The sequence below is a fragment of the Saccostrea cucullata genome, unplaced genomic scaffold (genome assembly GCF_032062105.1).
Source record: "Saccostrea cucullata isolate Sc308-1 unplaced genomic scaffold, CSIRO_AGI_Scuc_v1 ctg2, whole genome shotgun sequence".
In the NCBI taxonomy this organism is placed as follows: Eukaryota; Metazoa; Mollusca; class Bivalvia; order Ostreida; family Ostreidae; genus Saccostrea; species Saccostrea cuccullata.
The window spans coordinates 146,013-173,889 of record NW_026936751.1 but is presented as its reverse complement, the minus strand read 5'-3'; the positions used below and the strand labels follow the sequence as shown (position 1 = coordinate 173,889).

The following is a 27,877-nucleotide window of genomic DNA, read 5'->3' as shown; positions in this document are numbered from 1 at the left end:
ATTGGCACCCATATGTTGATTTTATTTCCATCCAAATCTGTATACATGTACCACATGCTGATGAATAGAGACTTGAAACACACTTAAATTACATCAAAATGCACAACAACTGATGAAATTTCAATATCTTGATAAAATCACTTGAATATTGAAAACATTTCAGAGATTCAAATGTTCTTTTAATGGAAATAAATTTCCACAAATATGAATATCAAAAGTGGCAATAAATCTAATATCTGAGAGGATTCTTTCATGCTGTCCAGCCGTGTCTATTTTATTATCCCTGACTTATTTTCTTGCTGATGTAAGTAATATCAGGACATTTTAATTACTGTTATAAGCATTTTCTGTCTTTTTTTTTCAGGTATTAGCCTGGTTTGAAGAAAGTGAAGATCAAGTAACAGCCTTTGTAGAACCCTTTGTGATTCTGACTATTCTTATATGTAATGCTGTAGTAGGAGTCTGGCAGGTAGGAATCTAAGCTCTCTGAGATCAGTGTTTAATGTCCATCTAACATTTTGTACAGAAAACAAAGCAATGAGAATTATACATTAACCTTGTTGACTTGATCTAATGTTCTGACAAATTATGAACAGTGGGAGGTAGTTATGAAAGTGACATTTATGCCAGGGTTTAATTTTCTTCTTTAAGTGCATGTTTATAGCTAAGATGCTTGAGTAGTTTGTTATTGAAATGATCATGTAACAGATATATCACTTGGAGGTGAATTAGAAGTTTGCCCCAGACCCTCAGTACTGCTGGTATTACATGTCTCCAGTTTTGAGAGAACAGTGAGGTTCAGGGTTGAGTTAGGTTACTTAGGTATATTATCCTGATTATCAGCAGTGGACTCTGTGTTGTATGGGAAGTACACAAACAGTGGGTATTTTAGCTGCTAATGAACTACAGGTGATTAACAGTATATTGCATGCTGGGAAAGCTTAGTCTGATGTAGAGGCATAACAATACAGAATGAAACAGAAGTCTGAATCAGGGCCCTAACTGTGATTAGTTACTAATGATATATCATCATCATATATATAGCAATAATTACATTGCATATTTATGAAAATAGGGTAATGGCTTGTCATTTATAAAAATTTGTGGTTGACACGAGGATTCAAACCACTTCAAGTGTGATGAAATTTATATTGAAATATTACATCAACATTTAGTGTAAAGTGCATATAAATGCCTTGTTAATCATTGCTCTATGAATATTTTGGTCAGTTGTCCTTCATTGTATGGTTGATGTACTCACTATTACTTGGCAGTTTTCCCTTAGTACATGTAGAACATATGTCAACTTCATGTTACTGTAATACTACGGTAGATGGACATCCCTTTCTGATAGAAGTTAATATGAGTCGGACAGAGCTTTAAACTGGCTTCAGGTATAGACATTGTCACAAACTAAAATTAATAAGTCAGGTAGAGGTAGGTGAAATTCACGGTTTGATAGACGAGATTAATGTTGTTTTTGGAATATAGGAGTAGGAAAACCTGGGTACACTATGTATGATTTGTTTGATCCTTTTATTGGATCTGTACATTTTCACAGGGAAGAGATAAGTTAAAGTAACATGATTCAATATGCCCTTAAGTATGTACAAATTTTGTAGAAAGTACAAATACAAATTTTTTGTAACTTGTGACATTTTATGATTTTCAAGATCAAAGATTAAAGGTTTTGATAAGTAAATGCCAGCATTTAGAGGCTTGCAGGTGCAGTAACAGTGAAAACAAATCCAGTATAAATCAAAACTGACTAACTGTTGTCATTTTTAGCTACATAAACTGATAACTGGCTGATATGATTAACAATTGCAGCCTCTATAAATATCAATCTGGGATTTATTAAATCATGTGGGTGGTTTCAGCAAAATGTCCAATTTTATGGCATGTTTTAATCTTGAGGTCTCTCTGTTCGGTGACTTTGAGGAAAAGATAAAACGTATAAAACTCCAGTTATTTATATGCTGTGCACTCCAGAGCTTATGTATGTGTGATGAGTCTAGTAGATACTGACGTCAGAGGACGTGGCCCCACATTCACCTGTATAGCACTGGAGAGATTTAATGCCACACAATGATCACACCCTCACTAAAGCTCTCTAATAATCGATGCCTTATGTATACCCCAAGTGATAAAAATACATCCTGTATGATTTTTTTTCTCTCATCTTGCATTTAATATTTTGACATATTTATTGGCTTTTTCAAAGTTATTAGAAGGCTTTTGATCTTTAAATAGATTTTTATTTGGGAATTAGGGTCTTATTCAAGGTAATTAAATGCCACCCAGATACTTTTCTGTGAATTTTAAGCAGTCTATAAACCCTTTTTATCAATTGTTAAAAGTATTACTTACTCTGTTAGAGCGTATGATAATAACATATTAAATCTGCTTGAAAGTAACCTGCAGATGATGACATGCAAACTTATATCATTTGATAGGCTTTTTAAAAATAGTCCCTGGAGTATTTTGATTCAAGGCAGTACATGGCTGCTATAAAGGAAATTGTATTTACCATATAAGACATAAGAATGTTGAAAAGCATTCTAGTTACACTTGCATTTTAAAATGATCCTTTTTTTATATTAGCTTTTTTGAGTAATTATAAATATTCAATACAACTGACGTGTTTTGTTGAGGCAAGCTTTGTAAATGTAAATTGCCAAAAGGAACACACAATATTTAGATGGTTTCCGTATTTGATTTGTCAGTCTTTTGATGTTGTAGGAAAGAAATGCTGAGAGTGCTATCGAAGCCCTGAAGGAGTATGAACCAGAAATTGCTAAAGTGATCAGAAAAAGTCACAGAGGCGTACAGAGAATTAAGGCCGTTAATTTAGTACCAGGCGATATTTGTGAAATCTCAGGTGAGATACTGTCACTGGAATCGGGGAATGATAATAAATATCTCGTATGGTAGGGGAATGATAATGAAGATCTCATATGGAATCAGGGGGAATGATAATAAATATCTCATGTGGAATCGGGGGAATGATAATAAATATCTCGTATGGAATCAGGGGGAATGATAATAAATATCTCATGTGGAATCAGAGAGAATGATAATAGATATCTCATATGGCACAGAATCAGGGGGAATGATAACAAATATTTCATATGGAATCAGGAGGAATGATAATATCTCATATGACAGGGGAATGATAAAAATGTCTCATATGGCACAGAATCAGGGGGAATGATAGTAAACATCTCATATATGGCACTGAAAAGAATTCCAATGTATCTCAACAGTGGTGAGAGAGAGCACTCATGCATAATTGGCATTAACGAATGCATCTTTGTAAGTCCTGAGTGGGATTTAAAGCAAAGATGTGGGTCTGAACGTAAAATAGTGTGAATATTTGCCAGTATTTTTAGAAGAAAATATGTGGCCTGTGATGTTATTAAAAGAATTTTTATAGAATACTTGAGATAAAAATTCATGTGATATTGTAAAAGCTACTGATTGAGATATACAGAAAACATATGATTCATAAAACTATAATGCAGATGTGTTTTGTAAAACAAATCCAGTTTCTTTGCACAAATTGGATTTGGCATCTGAAAAGTTACTGGTTCTTAAGACCTTAAGAATTGCTGAATAGACAAACTATTTTAACAAGCCAAATGTGTTTCATTGAAATATGTGCCACTTTGAACCTTCATAGGTTATAAGCATCATTTTACAACAGAAGGGGAGTAAAAACAAAAGGAAGGTCTAATTTAAGGCCTCTATTTATGTACAGATAAAGCACAGGAGCTGATAGAATAGATCAATTACGTGTGTCTCTTCCAAGACATACTTAATGACGAAACTGATCATAAGTAACAGGCTAACTGCTTCAGATGTTGAGGGCTGCAGTGAAATTCCTCTTTTATCTTTGAAGTGTGCTAAGAAGCTTTTAACTGGTGGTAATAATTGTTTGTGTATTTTTTCAGTTGGAGATAAAGTTCCAGCAGACATTAGGATTTCCACTATCCATTCCACAACGCTGCGCGTAGATCAGTCTATTTTAACTGGTAATTGACAATTTATTCCATGTTTTCTGCTCTAATGAGACTTAGCCTAGCTAATGAGTTTCAGTATTACATACAAATAGACATATTTATTGGAATAGCAAAGTCAGGAATGGTATTTTTCCAATAAAGATAGTTGCACATGATGAATAAATTTCTCATTTGAAGCAAACCAAATTTTTTTTGGAGGCAATGTTCTGCATGTAAAATACTCCACAAATTAACTTGTTATAATGCAGAAGGAAGTTTATTTCCTTTAAATCTTCAGAGATAATGAGTGTGTTTTTTTCTCTATTTAAGGTGAAAGTGTTAGTGTTATAAAACACACAGACCCCATTCCTGATGTGCGTGCAGTGAATCAGGACAAGAAAAACATACTATTTTCTGTAAGTAATGACATCTGACAATATAGACACCCCGTCTGGTATAAAGAATCGCTGTATCCTCAATCTAGAGAGACAGGATTTCAACAGATACAATAAACAATACTGGCATCTAAACCTAGTTATCATGATCATTGCTTACGAAGATGATGTTCATTATTGCTAACAAAGATAATATTCAATCTAGCCTATAAAGTGAACAGAAACAGTAGATATACATTATGTGTTGATACGCATCTAGAACAAATCATATACAAATTGCGATTAAGAGCTACTAATATAAATATTAGTTACAGAGACAGCAGACCTTTTTGTTATGTTTAATTTAGCAGGGAAAAAATAAAGATTAAAAGATGCAAGGTCTGTATTTCAGGCATTCAATTTCTTTTCTGTGTAGTAATTTGAGCTAAATTAAAAATGTTTCTATTCAGGGAACAAATATCTCAGCAGGGAAATGCAGGGGTATCGTCATAGGAACTGGATTGAACACAGAAATTGGTGAGTTTTTCGCTATTTTTAGGATCGAGGCATGCCCATGTACTAACTCAAAAAGTGCATCATGCATAGGTGCACAAAAACATCCTAAGTGCAAAGTAATGCTAAAACCTCAGTTGCCTTGAGTGTCGACAGGGTCATTTAATTTACTGCACAAATACAAAAAAAGCTGAAACAACAGGATTGCGGTGAGTTAGAGTGCTGAAATCTGATTGGTTGAAGTCAGGGTGATGATACCTGGAAACCTCATCAGTCAGCTGGCAGCTTAAAGCTGTCAGCGTTGTCAGAAATAGTATTGAACCCCACCGATTATTGCCCACAAAATTCAAAAAATTATTTTAAATATTCCCATGAAGATCACTATCCTCAGAATTTAAAGTATATGTTTATGTCAGAAAAAAAATTCCACTGTTTCCTTTTGACAAGGCAAAAACATGATAAGCATCACTGCTTCTTTTGAACCTGAAGAGATCCTGAGGTCACCCATTTTTGGAGAGGAAACTTGGGGAGAGAATATCATATTAACAGTGTTATCTTTTTGGAAATTGATGAGTTTCTCCATGTCAAAATAAATCATGTTAGAGATAATTTAAAATGCTTTAGATATTGTTTAAAGTCTAAATCAGTATTTCTCTGAAGTATTTTTGTCATAGGATGAAATATACACAGTCAAACCTCGTTATCTCAAACATGATAGGACTGAGAAAAAAACTTAGAGATATGGGAGGATACAAGATATCAGGGGAAAAATAATTATAGAGTATGTGGTTGGGACAAATCACTTTGACATATCAATAGTGTTTGAATTATCAATGTTCAAGATATCAAGGCTCAACTATATTTGTTATTTTGATAAAGATGAAAAAAAAATGCATAATTGCAAAGTTATCTTTGGTCAAAAAAATAAATAAATAAACAAAATTTAATTGTTGACATGTAATTACTCCTCTCCATGTAAGAGAAGTATTAGATTCAACTGGTTTCTCAATGCATCTAGTTATATCTTCCTAAAAAAGGGTTTGAACATTTTTTAAATGTAGGTATTTGCACTTTTTGATTTTCTTTGATTGAATCATCAAGTTATTTGAACTTAAGAATGTAAGAGCACATAGTTAGCATCACGAAAATGTATTGATTATGGCTTTCAAGAATATCTGAATTACAGATCTTTTTTTATTCTACATCCTGAAGATGAAACATCTCAGAATTATATAACATCGTTTATGTTCAGTGGCGGCCTTGCTGTGTGTTTTAATTAACTTGTGACAGGCTTCCTATTTTGTCAATAATTAAATCTCATAAGAGAAATCCCTGTGAACAGTTGGAGAGAGGACAAGTTCTCTTCCCTCCCAGTCACGTAAAAGGAGCTCAGGGAAGGTATGAAGAGGCAGCTCAATTTGAAACATTTCTTATGAATTCTTACAAAGTATGTAAACTCAGCAGTGGATGTTTACAAATTTTCACCAGAAAGATGTACCACATGTGAATTTTGTAATAAGACCTAGTCAGAGGTACAAAGTTTAATATCAGCGAAAAACGAAGATGCCTTGATTGGAATGTATGGGGGATCTTAGCCTCAACTGAAAATTTTTTGTTAAATTTCTTAAATATTTCAGTAAAAAGTGTTTAGTTTTTTAACCAGTCTGCATCACACACTCATCAAGTCTAACTATGTAAATTTTGTGGTTCCCAATAGTATAATCATAACCTCAGTTTAGTATAATGTCCATTTTAATTCCCTTTTGGCAATCTGTGAGTTTTGTTGCTTTGTAACCAAGGTATTTTGTCAATAAGTGATCCATAAATGCCTTTTAAGGTTATGAAAGTTTTTACAATATTGAAAATTTTGAAGTATTTTTTGTTAATTTTTGAGTAAATGAGATGATGCTATTCACTGATTGGTGGATGTCTAACTGTGAAGTCACTGATTGGTTGATATGTTGTGTGAGGAAGGTTGGATGATCAGAGAATGAGAGATTTATGATTTCATTTTGAGACATTTAATTTGTAAGATAAAGATCTGCAGGCCATGGATCAGAAATATTGATCTAATTCTGTCCAATATTTCACAGCTTACAGAAGCAAAGTGAAAAGGGTTGTCAAAATTAGTCAAGTCTTTTGTGCTCTGCTGACGGAAGATAAATCAGTTACTTGCTGTTTTGTCTTGTATACTTGCTCTCTCTGTCTTTCACATTTCCAGTTAAAGTAATGGTTATTAGACTTAAAGAATGCATTACATTGGTTTATATCGATGATGTGGAATTGTAGCTATAAACTAAGGGAACTCGATGGAGCTGCTTTGCAGTGATGCGTCAGAAGCCAAATCTGCGTCATTGATATACGTGTCTATATTTGGTGACCAGGTGTATTTTTGCTTTGTTTATTTGCTTTAATTAGATGTATTGAACTGCCGGTACAGTTCTGCTTGATTTGCATATTTTCAGTGGAGGTGCAAATCTAAGGTTACGGGGAAACATATGTTTTTGTGCACTGCTTAGAAGGTCAGTGGAAGGGCGCACGAATTGTGCGTCTTCTTTATCTTACATGGGAGCATTGGTCTTGCAAACTGCTGGAAAATCTTTATCACAACTGATTATTTTTTCTGTAGCAATGTGTATATTTATACATTAAGCATACCTCCTGACTGTCATAGCCATTTGAAATATTGTGAAGCATATGGAAACAATAGGCTTTAGACGTCACATTCATGATATTTACCCCTTACTAAATGCCTGGCTTAATTCATTTACATTTGTTCACCATATTCAATTCCTTGATATTAACTTGTAAGATAATGCAAACGGAATCATTACGTCAAGTCTGTAATCTTTCTGGCACCTGAAGCTAACATTAGGCTGTGCTCCACGAAATGACTTCACAAGTGAAAATCAGAAAATAGAATTCCAAGCTTCATTCCTTCCCCAAGCACTATTTCTATCTGAAATATCTTATATAACATGCAGATTGCATTCAAATGCATCAAATATTAACCCTGATAGATAAAATACAAAGAATTCATGTGCAGAACTATCATTTTGATAGTGTTCTTGATGAATCTGAGCTTTTAATCACATAGACTTTGATCGTCACTTGGTATCATCATTAATAATTTCTTTTTATCTCAAGAAAATTTTCAGCTGTGCTTGCAGTGATGGAAAACCTGTAGGTCACTGTACATTTTATTTAGGTGTTGGGGGTCTTAGGATGGCTAAGTTAAAAGTTGAATCTTGTTTGTTTTAGTGATTTCTGGTAGCAGGTGCTTTAATTATGACCATTAAAACAGGTAAAAGATTTGCCGGAGGTTGATAGATGTTTTGATAGGTGAGGTGTTGGGGAGATTTGTAAGACATAATATAATGAGTGCTGATGAGGCTAAGCTTGTAGAATATTTGGCATTTTGGTAGATTCCCTGGAGCAGAACCAGAGCTGGCATGCCTACAAATACCAGTCTTATTATAGACACACTCTGAACCTTAACAAAGACAGACACCCCTATTACTAAGTATAAGAATTTTCTCTAACTTTTACATATATTGATTACTGTAATGATATCGTTGAATAGAGATAGATTGGAATGTAAGAAGATCAGTCAGTAAAGCCCTGGTTGTGTTATTAGGCAGTGATGCATTAGAGGTCATTGAAGGTCTCGCACCTGATGAAGCCATGCTTCATTCTTCCTTTGCAGAATAAGCAGTAACTATCAGTCAAGACAAAAATGCAGAATTCAAGGATGTTCATGACATCACAAAAACATCAGAAAACGGAGGTCCTTATGATTTTTATGAATTTTTTGATCTTTTAGCCTGAGATAGAATGTTATCTGTTGAGGTTTTGTTGGAGATGGAGGTGAGATATTGGGTTATAAGACAGATTGATGGCAGTGGTGAGAGATAGGAGTCTGGTAGGGGTCTCTGTGTGTGTATGTGTGGGGAATCATTATTTCCTGTTTATATACAGGGCTACCTAGGATGGTTCTCACATGGAGTTATGATAGCAGTGAGGCTATAAACAGTGGCCAGGGCTAACTGACAGCAGTGTTTGGTCCTAATGTTACAGAGCTCTAACCAGAATCTCAAGCTAAATGTCATAAAGATACGGGGAAAAACATCATATAAAAAATTAAACACTAGGCCAGTGGATGAAATGCCAAGAAAATTTGAAAACTTTCAAAATATTTTGCATCAATTTGTACCCACTGAGTTGCTTTGAGGAAGTCCAGCTGAGTGTAAGAAAATCTTGTATGATGTCTAAGATTATGAATACAGAAATAATATGGAGTGTAAAATTATCATTAATATCTAAAAGACCCTTTAGATATATAAATATATTAAGTTCAAAGGAATATAGGTCATCATTAAAAAATATTACAGGGATATTGATGGCCTTTAGGATCTCAAAATTACACTGAGACTGAGATCATTAAAGTCAAGGAAAATCTATCCAAACTGTAATCATGATGAAGAAGCTAGTGTTAACACACACTTACAGGTTATAGTGATTTTTTATTTTCAATGTATCATCAGTTTACACGAAAGCAGCAAGTTTCTTAAATTTATTACATAATTTGTGTTAACAGAAGAAGCCCTGATCCATCATCAAGATGCTACACGATTAATGCCACCAAGTTATTGGGTATAATCTTAAAGAACAAGTGAAGTTATTCTGAAACACAAACTAAGGAAATACAGAGGAGAGTCGAGGGCAGACTTTGGTTATCTCTTTACAACACTAGTTTGTTTGTAAGATGACAGTGGGTCTGTATTCAGTATGTACCAGGAAGCCAGCTGGAAGTAGCTCTCTCTGTGGTGACACATCCCTACAGTACAATTATGTTTAGGGCAGCTTATTAACATAGGCAAAATATCTGTATGAAAATTTTAAAATGTGAAAACATCATTTTTGATAGTCTTTCATATTCAAGGAAAAATTTCTTTGCATGAAAAATTCAATACATTCAAGTCTTTTAGAAAAAAAAGTTGTACCTACATAAAAATTAGAAGAAATTGACAGAAAAATCTTTGTTTTAGTGTGGCCTTGTTTGTGTAATACATTTACAAACAATCAATTACTTTGTGTCATTGTTCGTCTCATCTAGTTGGTCATTTCTGACACTGGCTGTTCTAGGACACTCAGAAAGTGACAGTCTCAGTGTTATAATTGGCTGATCAATTCAGGCCCCTAAAAGACACTGTCAGTTCTCCAGGAAAACTTTGTCAAATACAAATCAAATTTCCAATATGAGACTGGCCAGCCAAGTATTTAGAGTTTAGTTCATTAAGTGTTTTTTCCAAGAGGCAATGCTTTATGGAAATTGATAAACTTAGGAAATAGATTCTTTAAACAAAATAATTATGGGTGTTCCAGTAATATTAACCAAAATTAAACCTCGATTTTGTTCAACTTTTGCACGTTTCGGGAAGGATCAGGAATATGACCTTCAAACTGCATGATAGTTTGATGCACACTCGACTGGTGCCTGTCTTGATGATATCTCAATGTTCTTCTCCTGATATAATATATATCTAATGTTTTAGTTGAGTCTTGTAATTCTTTAAGGTTTACATCATCCTTAGAATAGTGTAGGTAATAAAATAAATGAGATGAAATTTCAGAGTCTTTGTATGATATAATCTCAATAAAACCTGAGTCTATCCATCATTCTCCATACACCAGAACATGTACAGGCGCTCCATAAAATCCTCTCTCATACTGTGCTGCACACTATATTCGTAGAGGTGATAAATTAAAATGATCAGATCAGTTTTAATTGTGCATGCATGTCAAGATGAGGCAAGGATTAGATATTATGCTCACAATTTTATTTTTGCAATCAAAACTAGTTTATCAGTTGTAAAGTTGAGAGGGGAACAAAAAGTGTGGAATACTGTGAAGGTAAGAGGGAATTCTGGACAATTTATTGCTAAGCAGCGGGAGTCCCTGGAAGCTGTATGTTGGCAGGTGTATCTGCAGGTTATTTCTGGAGCTGTTTGCGTAATTAAGCATATTTTTTTCTGTCGTCAGCCTTCCCTTATGATGTAATGGTAATTGTCAAGTTATTCCAACAGTGTTCAAAGTAAGTGGTCCAAGATGGCCCGATTATGTCCTTTCAGAATCTATCCATTTCTCTCAGATTCCGTACAACCTTTTCTTTTGACTTACTGGAGTAATTGCAAGATAGTTTTAAGGAACTGTTTTCCTTTGTCTTTCATCAAGTGTCTTGCTCCTGAAAGCAAGCTTTGAAAATCTACAGCCAAATGAATGTTTGGTTTTAATTTATATAATCTCTTTCTGCAACAATTACATCACACAGTAACACATCCCCATTCTCAAGCACATTCCCATTACAGAACCACTGGTTATTTGTACCCCTGGCATGTGCATAAACAAACTCAAGAGATTTCATATGTCTACAGATCACAGCTATTTATGTGAAAGGTTTTTTTTTGCTGGATCTTGGAAAAAAGGTGTGCATAAGACATCAGTTTAGATTATATAAGACAGTTTGATTGTTTGTTGCTTTCTTATTGCATAATCAGCCTTTAACCAAAGTTATGATGCGTACTTTTATGATATGGAAAAGAAATGCTATTATCTTGAGAGAATGTCACAAATGGCCCAAAAAATCATCATCCACTTTCAAGTTAATTGACAACAAAACATTTCTGTATCATGATGTTTTATCCGCAAAAAAGAAGAGAAAAAATTCTGGCAGGAATCATTTTTTACCTAGTGGTTAATACACCTGGATATTATATACATAAAGATAGCCATCAGGATGAGGGTAGAAATAGCTGTATGTTGGAACATATCAAGATGAGGGAAGTAGGTCTGGGGATTATCTGATTGTCTTACTTATCCTGGCTTCTTCCTTAGTACACTAATTAACAACACTGTCAGCAGCTTTGTCCTGTATTAACAGATCTGAAGGTTATTTGACTTTTAAGTGCAGACTTCCTGACATTGCTTAGCTGACCTTTCACTATCTTCATATTATGTTTGGGATCCTCTTCCTTGCTAATAAAAATCAACTCCTGATTGTAAATCATAATTCTTTAGAGAGCATTTCTGATAAGTTCAGGGCCAATCTTTCATCAATGACTATGGGTCACTTTCCATTCCTTGGAGTTCAAGTAAAGCTATTTATTCGGAGTGTGTGGGTGTTTGGTCTTGATGTCACACCCAGTTTTACCTGTATTCTCTACCTATACCTGGGTGTAAGATCTTATACTTATAAATAGAATCTTACCCCTTTAAATGTTCCTATAAATCTCTAACTTATCTGAGATGTAGGTTGTGAAGAGCTCTGTACACAGGTTCTTCTCGTGTGAAGACCCGACTCACGGAATTCAATTTGCAAGAAAACAAGAAAATGTTTCATGTTGATTAAGGATAAGATCAGGTTTCATGTTTCTTTGTGACTGTTTTGCATATTGATTATTGGCTTATTCTTATCCTAAGATTTTTGACATCAGATAAAATGCCATTAATGCATGATGTGTATTGTGTGAATTATTTAAATCATGGCTGAAGGTCTTTTAATAAAAGCTTCATTATAGTAAGAGCAGAATGCTTATTGTACTGAGAGCAGGGCTGGGGAGCAAATCAAACAGGGTGATATGTACCGGCTATCAAGCAATTACCAATATAAATTTATTAATTAAAAAAATCTCATCAACTATCAACCTATTTTGGATAAAGAATTAATTTCATAGCTCAAAGTACACAAACAAAAAATATATATGAATTCTTGTGTATATATCAAACACACACACCAAATAATCCAAATTTATCTTAAAATTTTTGACTGCTTGTTCAGCCAGTCAAAAGAAGGATTTTTTCAAACTTCAATAGTTCTTTCATATTTTTGACATGGAACATAAATGAGCAAAAGCATTTATTTAACATTTATTACTAGCCCTTCGATTTAACTTCTACATTCCAAGCAAAATAGAAACAAAAATAATTTCACAAGTGTAATTTATGTCCCATCTCCTCCCCCAAATTTAAGTGTAATGAAGTATTTTTAGCATGATGACTGAATGTTAACTTGAATAAATTGTTAACTTATATAGAATTGAATTGTTTCTTTCTCTTTGCAGGAAAGATTCGGGACGAAATGATGGACACAGAGACAGAGAAAACTCCACTGCAACAGAAACTGGACGAATTCAGCCAGCAACTCTCCAAGGCAAGTCCTCAGCTGTTGTCTGGTTAATTTGGCCCACAAGTGGCTTATTATAACTGTAGATAGTGAGTCCGGTTCTATTTACACTGGTGGCAGCTGGAGAAATTTATTACCCTAAAAGATATCACACTTATGCAAAATTAGCATCAGGTTTTTTTTATGTGTGAATGTTCATGTACAGAAAATTAATTTCCTTTCATCAGCATAAAAATAGACTGTGGCAGATTCTCGAAATGTAATTAAATTATGTCCATAAGAGTTTACATGCCAGTATGGTTTTCTATTTGAGGCAGATAGTGCTTTGATTTAATTTGAGTTATGTAACAGCTAATTGATTTGTATCAACATGGATTATAAATCGAAATAAATTGCTATATTTACAGGTGATCACAGTTATTTGCGTGGCTGTATGGGCTATTAACATCGGCCATTTTAACGATCCCGCCCATGGTGGATCATGGATCAAGGTAACACAGTCTTACACTTAATTTTAATTAAGGCTTGATATTTTGTATAGAGAACTGTTTCTTGTAGCATTTATTCATGCATCTATAGTTCAGCATGGGCTCCATGTTTGAAGCAGTTAGGAGACAGGAGGAAGACATGGTTTTCAAAACACACGTCTGAGATATCAGAATCAACATAGTTATTTAGCAAAATAGTTCTGCAGTTTCTTTTAAAAAAGCATTTAAATGATTTTTATGGTTTGTAAACATGGTCGTGTTACTTTAATCACAGAACCTCCCTAGTTGATGGGGTCTTACCTTTGATGTGTTTACTTTACAGGGAGCTATCTACTACTTCAAGATCGCCGTCGCCTTGGCTGTGGCTGCCATCCCGGAGGGTCTGCCAGCTGTCATCACCACCTGTTTGGCTTTGGGTAAGGCCCCTTCCCCCATACCCACCCCCACCAACCATTCCCAGCCCCACCTGAGGGCCAGAAAAAAATGAAAAATTGGTTTTGTTTTATTGATTGAATGTTTAAACTTAGGTGCAATCTTTTGCCAGCCAATGATGCATGAGTCATAAAAAAATACTTTAGTATACATGTAAATAACAGGTGCCCTTTCAATGTATAACTTCAATACCTTAAAAAGGATGCAGTATATATAAAAATTCAATCCTTATGAAGAAGTCTGCAACTATTGTAGTGATTGTAATAAGTTAATGTTAATGTTAACTGTATTATATGTGGTGTGTTACAGGAACCAGAAGGATGGCCAAGAAGAATGCTATTGTCAGAAGCCTGCCCTCTGTGGAGACCCTGGGTTGTACCTCCATTATCTGCTCCGACAAGACCGGAACGCTCACCACTAACCAGATGTCTGTCTGTAGGGTAAGTTACACCTCAACATTACCACATTAGCTGGTATACAGTAAAACTTCGTTATAATGAAGTCACTTGGACCACCAAAATTACTTCGCTATATCCGTAATTCATTATATCTGTATAAGGAATTCGTTAAAATTATATAGTTGGGGATCCAAGTAAACCTTGCTATATCCTTGAATTCACAATTAAACAAGTTTTACTGTAGTAGTATTGTGGACTGTGAACATCAGTTATTAAAGATATTCCTTCTCTTGTAGATGTTCCTGTTTAATAAGATTGAGGGAAATGATATTAAGACTGATCAGTTTGAAATCACTGGATCCACCTATTCACCAGATGGAGACTTGTAAGTTGACCTACAGATGATGTGAGGGAGGAGAAAAAAGGCTATTGCTGAAAGAGAATTGGAGTGATTTTGTGAATTTTAATACTTTAGCTTGATATCAGGAAACATGTACCATATTCTGTAGTCTATGTTAATTATTTTACTACAGTGTATATGCTTTACAGTATATAGAATTTATCATTTTACTGACAGTGGTAACATTATTTTTGTATTCCCAACTTAAATTAAACAGTGCTAAAAATGAGAAAGGGGGGTTCAAAGAAATGTACACATAAACAAGGGAGATGAATAAATATTCTGAGTAAAACAAGGGAGATGAATCTTAAAATCTGCTTGGATTTTACAGATATGTTGGCAGTAAGAAAGTGAAGGCATCTGAATTCCCCGGACTGGAGGAAATAGCCACTATCTGTGTGATGTGTAATGATTCCAGTGTTGACTACAATGAGGTGAGGCTAATCACAGGAAAACTCTCTAATGGCTGATTAAGTCATTAAGGGTAGTTGTTTTCAAGTGTTCACACATAATATGGTGTGACAAGAAAACCAAAAGCAATGGTGTGAAAGCTTGAGTTGTTGAAATGAATTATACAGTGATTTTGATGCAATATTAAGAATGAGAGCTATGTACATAGATAATAAATAACAATAATAATTGTTTTAGGCTAAGGATACGTATGAGAAGGTAGGGGAGGCAACTGAGACAGCTTTGATTGTCCTGGCAGAGAAGATGAACTACTATAACACTGACAAAAGCAACCTGACCAAGCGCGAGAAAGGAACGGCCGCGGCCCACGTCATCCAGCAGATGTGGAAGAAAGAGTTCACGCTGGAGTTCTCCCGCGACAGAAAATCCATGAGTGTGTACTGCTCACCAAACAAACCCTCCAAAGCTGGAGGGGCCAAGATGTTCTGTAAGGTAAACAGTCCAAAAGTCTTAGGCTAAATGAAATGTAAATCAACTCAAAACAGCACAGACATCAAAGTCATCATTAAATAATTTTACTCGATTTTTTAAAAAATTAATCACAATGGGTAGATACATGTATTTGTTTTTTGTACTTTCAGGGTGCCCCTGAGGGTCTGTTAGACAGATGTACTCACGTACGAGTCCAAGGAAACAAAATCCCAATGTCACCTGCCATCAAAAATGAAATCATGAAGCATGTGAAATCCTACGGAACTGGTCAGTACTTGATAACAAGTCATGATACACAGATTATAAAGACATAATTCTTATCACAGAAAAACAAATCCACTTTTCATCATTTTTTTCTTTTGAATAGTTAGCCATTACATTTCATTATTAGCTGGATTAGGAAACAAAAAGTGAACATATTTGTAATAATATTTTTATTGTTTGGCTTAAAATACATTACCTTTTTGTCAATCATTACTCAGTGCCTGTTTATTTATCACTTAGTTCTGTTATATGTAGCTATATATTGTCTGTCTGTAGGTCGTGACACTCTAAGATGTCTGGCCTTGGCCACCATTGATAACCCACCCAGGAGAGAGGATATGGACTTGGAAGACTCCAGGAAATTCATTCAGTATGAGGTGAGAGAGATGAACATCACACTCATAGACAACATTATTCTTTGTATAAAGAAAAGACTCATTTTCTGTATGATTTCTTATTGCAAGCATTTGGAACCCTTTTAAAGTCTGGTTTTCTTTGTCAAAAAAGTTAAATGTTTGTGTCTGTTTTCTGTAGACTAACATGACATTTGTTGGAGTGGTTGGAATGTTGGATCCACCCCGTAAAGAGGTTATGTCCTCCATCAAGGAGTGCAGAGAGGCTGGTATCCGTGTCATTGTCATCACTGGAGACAACAAGGTTAGCAACTAATAAAGGGTCCACGAAGAACCCATGACACATTAAAGACTGAAAGAAATTTTTGTAAATTTTCTATTTGTGATAGTATATTTTATAAACTGTAATTTGATAGATGCACTATAGAAATATTCTTTTGAAAAACAGAACCCTGTCAGTGTGTCACTGTTTTGAAAATAATTTGTTTTCAAAAGTATAACTTTTAACTTAGGGAGTTTAGTTGGAGAGTCACTGAAATAAGAATCTTTTATACCGGGGCAATACATCACCATTATATATTATGATTTAGGCTACTGCTGAAGCAATCTGTAGGAGAATTGGTGTATTTGGAGAAAATGAATCCACTGAGGGCTTATCCTATACTGGACGTGAATTTGATGACCTTTCTCACGAGGAGCAGAGAGCAGCATGTATGAGGGCCAGACTGTTTGCCAGAGTGGAGCCCACACATAAGAGCAAGATTGTAGAGCACCTGCAGGCCGAGGGAGAAGTCTCCGCCATGGTTTGTCCCATTTTTATGATTTAGCATAATGTTCAACTAAGGTGACATGTGTGATTCAATCCCAAAATGTTTTCAGTGGGCACATCTAAAAAAATTATTAAATGGGTTTTAGACATTTGTGTTAACAGTGCTCTTTACAGAGGTTTAAATCTGAATTGATTATGAAGTTTTTAACCTAGGAGTAAGTAAACAGTCTTGAAAAAAGCATGCTGGTAAGTTATGATATTCTGAAACTTTCACTAGAACTAGATATTTTTCTATTTGTGAACAGACTGGTGATGGTGTAAATGATGCCCCCGCTCTGAAGAAAGCTGAGATTGGTATTGCTATGGGCTCTGGAACTGCTGTGGCCAAGTCTGCTTCAGAAATGGTGTTGGCTGATGACAACTTTGCCACCATTGTGTCAGCGGTAGAAGAAGGTCGTGCTATCTACAACAACATGAAACAATTCATTAGATACCTGATCTCATCAAACATCGGAGAGGTTGTATGGTAGGTGGATTAAAAAAAATAATTATGTTTTGCATGAAAACAATAGCAGATTAATTAATTTTTGTCATAAAACACTTTCTTGTAAAGCTGACTTGTTGGAAAACAGAAACTTGTTTGCACTAAATAGACATCTGAAAAATGAAATATTCTTGTTGACAGTATTTTCTTGACTGCTGCTCTGGGAATCCCTGAAGCTCTGATCCCTGTACAACTGCTGTGGGTCAACCTGGTCACTGATGGTTTCCCGGCAACTGCTCTCGGATTTAACCCACCTGACCTTGACATCATGAAGAAACCACCCAGGAACTCCAAGGAAGGCTTGATCACTGGCTGGCTGTTCTTCAGATATATGGCTATTGGAAGTAAGTGTGCAACAAAACTGTGTCTACAGGTTAAAGACTTTTTCTTGGTGTAAATTTCTATTTATTATTGTCATATTATATCAGAATTTGGTTTATAAATGCTTCTCTTTCAGTTTACGTTGGCTGTGCAACTGTTGGTGCTGCTGCCTGGTGGTTCATGGTGTACGATCAAGGCCCACAACTCAACTATTACCAACTTGTAAGATACTCAGCACTTGCTTTGATTATCTTTCACTTGCTCAAAAATGAATGTGATTATTATTTTATGGTCATTTTTACCACTATATCTATAATATTTGTTGTGTACTTTTATAACTGCTGTTCTTTATTTCAGGGTCATTCATCATTCATGTCATTATATATTATGACTTTGTATTAAGTATTGATATTTTATGAGACCTCTAACCCTTACAGACTCATCATATGCAATGCCCAGCCGAACCAGGAATGTTTAAGGGTGTAGACTGTCATATATTCAATGACCCTCATCCTATGACAATGGCTTTATCAGTCTTAGTCACAATAGAAATGCTGAATGCTCTTAACAGGTAATCAATCACTTCCCACAGTTCTACACACAAACACACACACAGGGTCCCCCACTCCTTCATATCATCATACTTGAATGGATGTGGAAGGCTTTAAGAAGCTTAGCATGTTCATTCTATCATCATCATTATTATCAGGCAAAGTTAAACATCTTGCTTATTTTATAGTTGTATAAGATAAAAATGATAGTAAGCAGGATGTTGAGTTTGCCACCCTATCTGCTCTGTCAATCCTAGCACTTACTTTGACCTCCCTCTGTCTCCCCCTCACAGACCCACCACTCCCAGTGTCTGGCCCAGGATGAAATGTTTAAAGGGGTGGATTGTGAAATCTTTGACAGCCCTCATCCCATGACCATGGCTCTCTCTGTCCTTGTTGTCATAGAGATGCTTAATGCCCTCAACAGGTAAGGAGCACGGCAACACAGGAAGTGCTTATTTCTAACGACAACTGTCGCCATATCAACAGTTGTCTTAGCAGCCAGTAGTTACCATAAGGGGATGCTTGTTGTCTATATAAGGAATGATTTCTGATTTCTGAATGTGAAGAAAATGTCAAGTAAAAACACAGCATGATACCTGTACTACAGAGGAGCAGATCAAAAGGGCTCTCTTGTTAAAGTATTGAGTAGATATGGTTGAGGGGTTACAGATAATTGGGGTAGTGATGCATCCTCTTGTGGTACAGGCTGTCCAGGAGCGGTTCCTGCATGTTGCTAATCATGTGTGCTCCTTATCTGTTTTCAGCCACACCTACGTACATTGTATGAAATCCTTGTCATGGCATTTTACAAAATAACTGCATGTCACATTACAAATATATACACATGTAAAGCATTCAATTTAGTTTAGAGATATTAGTTTAAAAGCTTATTAATTGCAAGTCAAATGGTTTTGAAAAAAAAAATCATTTTTTTGTGTTTTTGATAAATGGATTTGAGACTTGAATTTTTTCTATATAATGTGTGCAAGTTTTGAAACTATACATTTATGAAGTAGTATGCATGAAGAAATTTTAAATTGTATTTTCTTGGGTTTATTAACACTACAGCTGAAAATAGTTATGATAGATGTGAGTTTATATATTTTGAATTCTTGCTAAATTCAGCCTTTATAGAAAACAAATTTTTAAATTATATTCATTGGTACTGTGTTAGAATAACTATGACTAATGTCTTTGTTATCCATATACTTATATATACTTGTTTCCTTTGTCAGCTTGAGTGAGAACCAATCACTACTGGTGATGCCTCCCTGGTCAAACAAATGGCTGATTGCAGCCATCGCCCTCTCCATGGGCCTCCATTTCTTCATCCTCTATGTGGACTTTATGGCTGTAAGTACATGTGTATTAGTGGGTAATATGGAATACTTGAAAGTCCATACATTATGTCATTTGGTACATTATGGACATAGGCAAGACACTTCCTAAGATGGTCACTTTATATGTGGCATGTTGGTCACCATTCAGTTTTTTTTAATGACTTAACAATGACAGAACTGAAATTGAAATCAGGACATATTTCTTTCTTGCTTGTCTGCATTTTAAATCAAAGCAAACATGTTTAGAATTTCCAGTTAAAGAATTAGGTTATTGACAAGAAAACAGCTTCATATAAGGTGTAGATGAAACAAGAATGTGTTTCACTAATTAAACTGTTGTATGGATATTAATTATATAATTCTATGCAAAAAAAAAAAAAAATTAAGAATCTTGGATAACGGTGTCATTTTATGGTCACTAGAATGACTTCTATGTACCATTTACTAGATGCGTTACATAATGTCAGTGAGTAAATTTTAAGTGGAATGCTTCTTCTCTTAAATTTGCATTGAAACATCTTGCTGCATGTAATGTTTGCTCCAGAGATATTTATTCATAATTAAAACAGAACTTTCTAAAGCAATTGAAACACCTTCAAAAGCTTAAAAGGCATTATCTATTACAGTGTATGGATGGCAAACTCATTAAGTTTCAACAAAAAAAAAATGTCAGACACAAATCACTCTTCATTCAGTCAAAAAAAAAAATAGTAAAGAATATTTTGATATTTAAATATAATTTATGACAAAATTATAGAAATTAAAGAAAAAAATACTTACTGTTTATACACATCTCAGACAGCTTGTGCCCTTTTAATTTCTGCAAAGACTCCAATTTCTGTTATGCTCTGACATTATGTAATCTTCTTCAAGTCATATGAAGATCATGTCAAAGAAAATGTATCATACATGTATGTGCAGAATCATTTCATTGTCATATTGCTCAAGCAAATAAAAAAGGGTGCATATGGTAAATCACATCTATATATTGACTCACTTCCATCAATTTATACTAGGAAGTGTTACATTTGCCTAGTACATCATCTCTATAATATTTCTATGCATCCTTAATCTATATGAAAGGTTTAATAATCCCTGTTATTATTTTTTTACAGACCATTTTCCAGATTACACCCCTGAACTTGGCCGAGTGGATTGCTGTTTTGAAGATCTCCTTCCCTGTCATAATTCTGGATGAAACCCTCAAGTTTATCGCCCGCAAATTCACTGACGGTAATTCCTCCGTTGTTCTAGAATTATCAGTCCTTGTGGGCGTGTGGGCCGTGTATTTAGGAATGATGATCCTTATTCCTATATGATGATGAAGAGACCTAAGTGTTATGTCATATTCCCCCGTTTTTTTCTTCCCATTAACATGATTTTTGACATGTGATAACATCCCTCATACTGAACTCATGTAGAAACCTCCACCAAATATCTCTCTCCTAGTCAGCTCACAGATTTAGGAATTTTGAGAGCTCTTGGTTCATTTTGTAGACAAAAACATGAGAACATTTTATAAAACACCTAAAGATTCTCATAATGAAGGCATTTTCCCTCATCAACAGAAATTATTTCAAATTAGGGATCTTCTCTAAGAATCACATTTATTCCAATGCCTCTGGGCATTGAGAGCCTCTATTATATATTCATATATGCTCATTGTTAGAAATGAAATATTGCTTTTAGGTATTTGGAAATGTGTTGTTATTGTAATGCAGTGTAGTACATAAATCCAAGCTTAGATACATGTCTGTCAGACAACAAAAAAAAGAAGGAAAAATATCTGTTCTAAATAAGTCCTGGGTGATTTATTATAATGTAGTAAATAAGTACATATAGGAATTTCTTTGTGTAAGTGAAGTTTGTGAAGTATTTGTTAATATTTGGGAATGCAAAAGTGTGTAGTTAAATGCATGCATTCAGTTTGTGTCACCTTCATCTTTTATTCTCATTTTTAGAACCCTGAGAAAACAAACTCAATTCTGAACAAATTATCTTATTATCAGTGATTTTTGAAATAGATTTATCATCAGATTTCATATCCTCTCTGCAATGTCAGAACAACAAACTTCATATTTTCATTACCAATGTGAATTTCCCTGAAGATATAGTTTAGAACTGGAATCTTAGTACTGAATTGCATGCCTCTCTGCACTCTTCGTGTCCGCCTGTGGTCTTTTGTTTGTTTAGTGTTCAGTAGACTAAGCTTGGGTTTTTGTATACCTGCATCAGCAATGGAAATTGATCTGTACAGATAGATTTTCATTGGTTTCCATCGTATGTAAACTATACCCTTTTTCACTTTTTGAACTTTGTAATGGGTGTGTTATGCATTGCACTGCATTGCTAAATACTCGTATCATTTGAATGAGAAAATGAAACTAATTTGTGCAACATTTTGATCAGACACCATATGATGAATTCCCAGTTTCTTGACACTTGATATTGTAACAAAACAAGTAGTACTTTAACCAGCTTTTTAACAATAATACATTATAATGTGTACTACCAAACTTTAAAAAAAGATTTTTTTAACATAACTATAATAATGTTTAACATCACTCTGAGTCATTTTCTACTGTGAAGGCAATGCATCTGTATTGAAGTAATGAGGCTTTAGCATAACTACCCAACAAGTGTCTCCCCCTCCCCACCTCCTGTCATTTCTTACCTTAACACACAACTATCACTTGACAAAGATTAGGGATCAGGTCTTTTCACTTTTGAGTCAGCAGGTGATGTGCTTACTATGATTTCCTAAGAAAAATCTTCTGTAATGGCATTTTGGTTTTTCTTTCCTCTGGTGAAGGTTTTTTTTTTTCTTTAATCTTTAGATGGTAGTTGTGTGTTACTTAAAACTTTTGTAACTATATGGGATGAGTGTATATGCTTGTTTTAAATGGAAAACAAATTTTTTCAGTGGATGGTTAACTTCCATAAGAAAAGAAAAAATTAGGTAAAAACTGACCAAATATTGATAATCTATCTATGTAATCAAAGCATGCAAAACTCTCTTCAAAAGAGAGAACTAGCTAGTTAGGTAAAAACAAGGAACAAAAAACTGACCTGTCTATATACAATAAGATCTCTCTTCTCTTTGCTGAAAAATGAACAACCATCTCTTGGCGGTGCTGCACTATTCTTTTCATAACTAGAATTTGCTGTCTGAATTCTCAGTGAAATCCACAGTAGCAGATCATTGTAGAAATCTCTCTAGAGCATTCTGAAGCTGTCATGCAGCGCATAAGGCCGAGGGATGGTGCAACTCTATGCAGGGCTTATGTGCTCTCAGTGGTCGTATAGTCTACATGAAATGGGCAATTTTAATGTATTTATTGATAACCTCATTGAGGTTCATTTGTCATTCCATTTGTATCTGTACTGTAATATTGTAAGCCTGCAACGGACTGATTCAATTAAGTGATCATGTAAATGAAAGTGATTTTTTATTAAAAAGTATAAAAAAACAATGGCATGGTGTGTGTTTGGCTTTATTTCAGGGATGAGAACATTTTCTGATATCTTTATTTCTTCCTGCTTTGTACTAAAGCATGTTTCAGCATAAAGTACTAAAGCTTGGCTTGTGTTTTAGGCCACATTAGACTTCTGTACTCAATATCAAACATATATATATATATATATGTAGGTATTATTAATTCTTATATATAAATAGTATGGTTATATTAATCAACTTTAGCATGGTATCTGGTGAGTGTCAGAAAACTGCACCCCATTTTTCATCCATTAATTGCATGTGTTCATGCTGAAAGCCCATGTACTCTGTATTGTGTTATTGATTGGAAAACCCTACATCATAATAACTTGGTATACTGGAATATCCAAGATCTCCGGCTGAACACTGGGATATTGTTTTACAGGAAGTCGCAGAGATGCTCCTTTTTAAATACAATTTAATGGCCTTCTTGATATATCACTCTAGACACAATCTTTTATACTATCCAACACAAATTTAATGGTTTACTTTTCCTTCCTTTTGCTACCATAAAATAATGAAAAAGAAGGTAAATTCATTTTATTTTATAAAGCAGATTTATTTTAAATATATAATTGGGAATTTCTGTAGCCAAAGTTTGGTTTATTTACCCTCTTGCTTATGATATAAATTTTACATTTACCTTTACAAAGTAAATTTTTTGTAAATTATGCATTTAGATGGCTTTAATAACAAAAAGAAAAAAAAGAGGTAAATTTAGCGATTTTACTTGAGCAACAAAATGTTGCAAAATTGGACAACTTCAGAAATTACCCATCATACGTTAATTTCTTCTTTGAAACAAAAGCACTCGAATTATTTATTTCACGTGTATTATAACTAATATTGGTTGCATTGGATTTATTTATTTGCATTTTATCTCGATATTATTACATACACATGATTTATTATCATTATTTTGTCTTCTTCACGCTGCAGCTGGTTGCACTGATCTCTAAATGGTAAATTTTGAATATTTTTCCAAATTATTGCTGTTGTCCGTGTTTACTTTGGGAATTCTCTTTCATGACTATATTTTATTACACAATAAAAAAAAATTCTTTCACCCAAAGTCTAATAATAAATATAAGGAATTAACGCATATTTATAGCCTTGGATGCGATAAATGTTTGAATAAAAAAGTCAAATTTCCAGATGTAGAATTTACATCAATAACAATGTGAATTTATTACAACTAAATCGGTGCAGTCGATCGGTTTTCTCTTTATCACGATGTCCATCGACTTGTTTGAGTTCACCTTTCACAACCAAATCTTCATTGGCCACCATCTTTGATTGTGAACACCAATTTGGTTATCTCTTGCATGGTGTCTTAATTAAGTGTCGTTTGCATGTCTCTGTAATAATTTGTTTATGATAAATATATATTTAATGAGATAACCAAGGTAGAATTAAATTTTGACAATTGTGGTCCTATTTTCAGACTACCCAAATTTCTTCTGAACTCGTTCCCCCATCTTCGGCTTACAGTATGACGGAGCCTTTAGTGCCAGAATATGCACCTATCTGGACGCTTTTAGACATCATTTGAGTGTTCCGTCCAAATTTACTCAATTTTAGTCTGGTATCTTGCTACGAAGCGAGCTCTCCTAGGCATGAAGGGCATACAAGTGTTGCACGTTAGCAGACTACAGTTGATAATCACTGGATGACGTCAAAATAAAACATGGCGGATAAACAGTTTCTTTCTTAGCGACTGATAGAGAGTCTGTGAACCATTTGTAGAATGACTGTAAATTTCAGTTGTAAATGTGTAATATTATTGTTATTTATTTATAATTATATGGCATTATTTTATCTGCTTGAAATAGTTGTAGTAACAATTTGTAGTCTTGTATGTTTATACTTTTTACACTAGTATGCTCAAATAATGAAACAGCATTTGGAGTAGGTGCTTGCAAATATCATGTTAAGAGAGTCTTGCAGTTTTATGTACAAATTTAGGTTTTGCATGGGGATAAAGTGCTGTTTGCGCATATTGTGACGTTTCTGGAAGTTCAGTGCACCGTTGACTGCAAAATGTGCAATGTGACGCTCGAATGTAGTACATAACATCTGTGTTCTCTTAAATATGTCGGAAATCTAATTTTACGACCCAATTTTACAGTCCAAAACGTGGAACTAGACCCATACAAGAAATATAGGTAAAGATCAGGACAGTTCGAAGGATTGCAACATCCGGTTTCCGTAGAAAATCCGCCATGTTTCATAGTTATAATGCACAAACAGTTACCTCCCTTCTATGGATTGAAAATCCTGGCGGCATTAAGGTGAAATGTTTCGGAAGAAGAAATTCCAGTAGATCCGACAATCACTTCGAGCCAGGAATTTATTTCGAACACTCTTGAAAAACAGTACCTCTTTCTTCCATTTCAACGAAAATGTGTGACGTGTGTGATTCTGTAGTTTAGACTCCAAATTGATATATTTTATGCAAAAGTGTTTTTATCATTGAATGAATGTCCAGACAGGTCAATGTTATTGTGAGAGAACTGATAACATTATAGTTGTTGTTTACTTTGTCAACACCACGGAATGTTGACAAACTAAGTGACTTTCATTGTGTGAATGATGTTAGTTGTTGAACATTTTTTGAATATTTATCTATCGTCTCCCATAAAACTGGCAACTAGTTTCTGTATCTTCAGTACAGTGTTGTTAACTACTGGCTGTAATTTGATGTAATTGATAGGGCCGAATATTGACATCCGATTGTTGTTTTGTTTTGAGAGATAGCATATGCGGATTCATGTGGCCTCGAATAAAACTCTCAACAGGAAGTTTGGCAATCGTATGTATACACTACCGAAAATGTTTGTGTATACCAGTAGAGACATTCCAGGAAATTTAGAGACAGATTTATGAAATAATTATTTTATCGAGAAACTAAAGGCAGTTTTGATATGGAATTCAAACAGTTAACAGAAAACTAAGAAGAATATTCATTGCTATTATTGTGCTGTTCATACCACTGAAATCCCTGTTTGATCCACTCCCCATTACCTCAAGCATTGCCATGTGTAGCCCTCCTCGTCATTGACCACGTGCTTATCACGTGACTGCAATGAAATCCTGATGAAGAGTGAGCTGCTATAAAGAGTCGAACGTGTATTGTAGTTAGTGTTGTTTGACTGGTGTAATTGACTCCTTTAAATGGCAGCATTTCCCAAGGACTGCCAGTTTCCCGTAGAAATAAATTTACTATTTTGTTTGTATTTGACTGATGTTTTTTATTTATTGGGGGAAAGAGAAAAACAATTTGAAAATGGATGTGTTCGATTAATAACTTTCAAGTATGATGAAATGTAATTTGAGAGAAAAGCAACCAGGATTCAAAGTGCAGTTTTTCATTCATTATAAATTTGTTTATTTTGGCTGCAAAATTTTCCAACACTAGAGGTTACTCAAGCTGCTTGGGGAGGAAAAAAATACCAACATAGATCAGATCATGTGAGAGCGGCCATCCTGCTCTCGGTAAGGGTACATGTATCATTGACCAGAAAAGGAAATCTGTTTGTAAAACATCATTGACCCAAACTCAATAGTTGTATTGCGTAATCTAATCATCTTGTGATTGTATTACTTCTTTTTAAGTCAGGGACATGTCAAAGTGTCTGATTTCAACATACATATATAGCTTCCAACGTTTTAAATCTTGAGGCAGGAAAAGTTAATCGTAACATACATAAATATGTAACATCCAACTTTTTTGCACTACAAAGTAACGGACTCAAAAGATAATGAAAATCAAACCCCCTTGACCTTCACATTATCCAATTATTTTTAGGTAGGATGAGGGCTTTCTCTCAAAAGACAGCCTACGTCAAAGCCAAGTATGAACTTTTAACGTAATTTGAATAAAAAATATGGACAAGCCAAGCAGTTTACATTTCCTATAATTCGCTCTGATTTAAACTTGATTTATGTAATTATATAAATCGATCCTTTCATCAAAACCTTTGTTTGTGCGAAGCATAATCAAATGTTCCTCCATTAGAATAATAAGCCTGACAAGAATTTTACACTTACGATACATGTGATATTGATCTCGTTGATGCAGACCAAAATAGAACAAAATGTTATTATGATGACGCGTTCTTCGTTCTTATGGCCCTATCTCCAACTGTTCAGAAGTTATGGCCAAGGTTAAAGTGTGTGGGTTTTTTTTGGGGGGGGGGGGAGGTCAAACTCAAAGGTTAAAGTCAAGAGGTCAAATCTGGTGGTACCTTAAGAAAGGTCTTGTCACAAGGACTGCACAAATGAAACATGAAATCATAGCCTAGCCTACTCAAAAGTTATGGACAAGGTGAAAGTTTTTGAAGACAAACAGAAAGACAGATAGACAGACGGACAGGGCAAAAACTATATACCCCTGAATCTTCGAAAATAGTCCATCAAAAGCCGGGTTGCAATACAATTGAGCATTATAAGATGGAACCTGACTACTCACATATAATGATCAATGCAGATTTTGACTATAATTAATCTGTATACGGTAATAAAACAGATTTCTTAATGGTAATA

The 27,877-nt window shown here is 34.5% G+C and overlaps 1 protein-coding gene across 10 annotated transcripts in view; it reads left to right on the top strand.

Moving 5' to 3' along the window:
- LOC134246482 (calcium-transporting ATPase sarcoplasmic/endoplasmic reticulum type-like) overlaps positions 1-26,568 on the top strand; it is a 29,885-nt gene extending 3,317 nt beyond the window's left edge. The window contains exons 4-29 of one of the 10 annotated variants that reach the window (XM_062728853.1): positions 365-469; positions 2,743-2,881; positions 3,954-4,034; positions 4,332-4,417; positions 4,846-4,912; positions 13,009-13,097; positions 13,478-13,561; positions 13,881-13,974; positions 14,300-14,430; positions 14,685-14,773; positions 15,120-15,222; positions 15,437-15,691; positions 15,841-15,958; positions 16,232-16,332; positions 16,490-16,612; positions 16,899-17,111; positions 17,383-17,603; positions 17,763-17,965; positions 18,079-18,164; positions 18,380-18,513; positions 19,732-19,849; positions 20,285-20,302; positions 20,952-21,069; positions 22,760-22,795; positions 24,272-24,294; positions 24,777-26,568. In XM_062728853.1, coding sequence (XP_062584837.1) covers positions 365-469; positions 2,743-2,881; positions 3,954-4,034; positions 4,332-4,417; positions 4,846-4,912; positions 13,009-13,097; positions 13,478-13,561; positions 13,881-13,974; positions 14,300-14,430; positions 14,685-14,773; positions 15,120-15,222; positions 15,437-15,691; positions 15,841-15,958; positions 16,232-16,332; positions 16,490-16,612; positions 16,899-17,111; positions 17,383-17,603; positions 17,763-17,965; positions 18,079-18,164; positions 18,380-18,513; positions 19,732-19,849; positions 20,285-20,302; positions 20,952-21,069; positions 22,760-22,770 — 2,787 coding nt within the window. In that variant the 3' untranslated portion in view covers positions 22,771-22,795; positions 24,272-24,294; positions 24,777-26,568. Of the gene's footprint in view, positions 1-364; positions 470-2,742; positions 2,882-3,953; positions 4,035-4,331; positions 4,418-4,845; positions 4,913-13,008; positions 13,098-13,477; positions 13,562-13,880; positions 13,975-14,299; positions 14,431-14,684; positions 14,774-15,119; positions 15,223-15,436; positions 15,692-15,840; positions 15,959-16,231; positions 16,333-16,489; positions 16,613-16,898; positions 17,112-17,382; positions 17,604-17,762; positions 17,966-18,078; positions 18,165-18,379; positions 18,514-18,786; positions 18,921-19,731; positions 19,850-20,284; positions 20,303-20,951; positions 21,261-22,759; positions 22,796-24,271; positions 24,295-24,776 lie in introns of those variants that run through there. The other 9 variants (XM_062728852.1, XM_062728849.1, XM_062728848.1 and 6 more) reach the window with 9 other exon arrangements.
- The last annotated feature ends 1,309 nt before the right edge of the window (positions 26,569-27,877 follow it).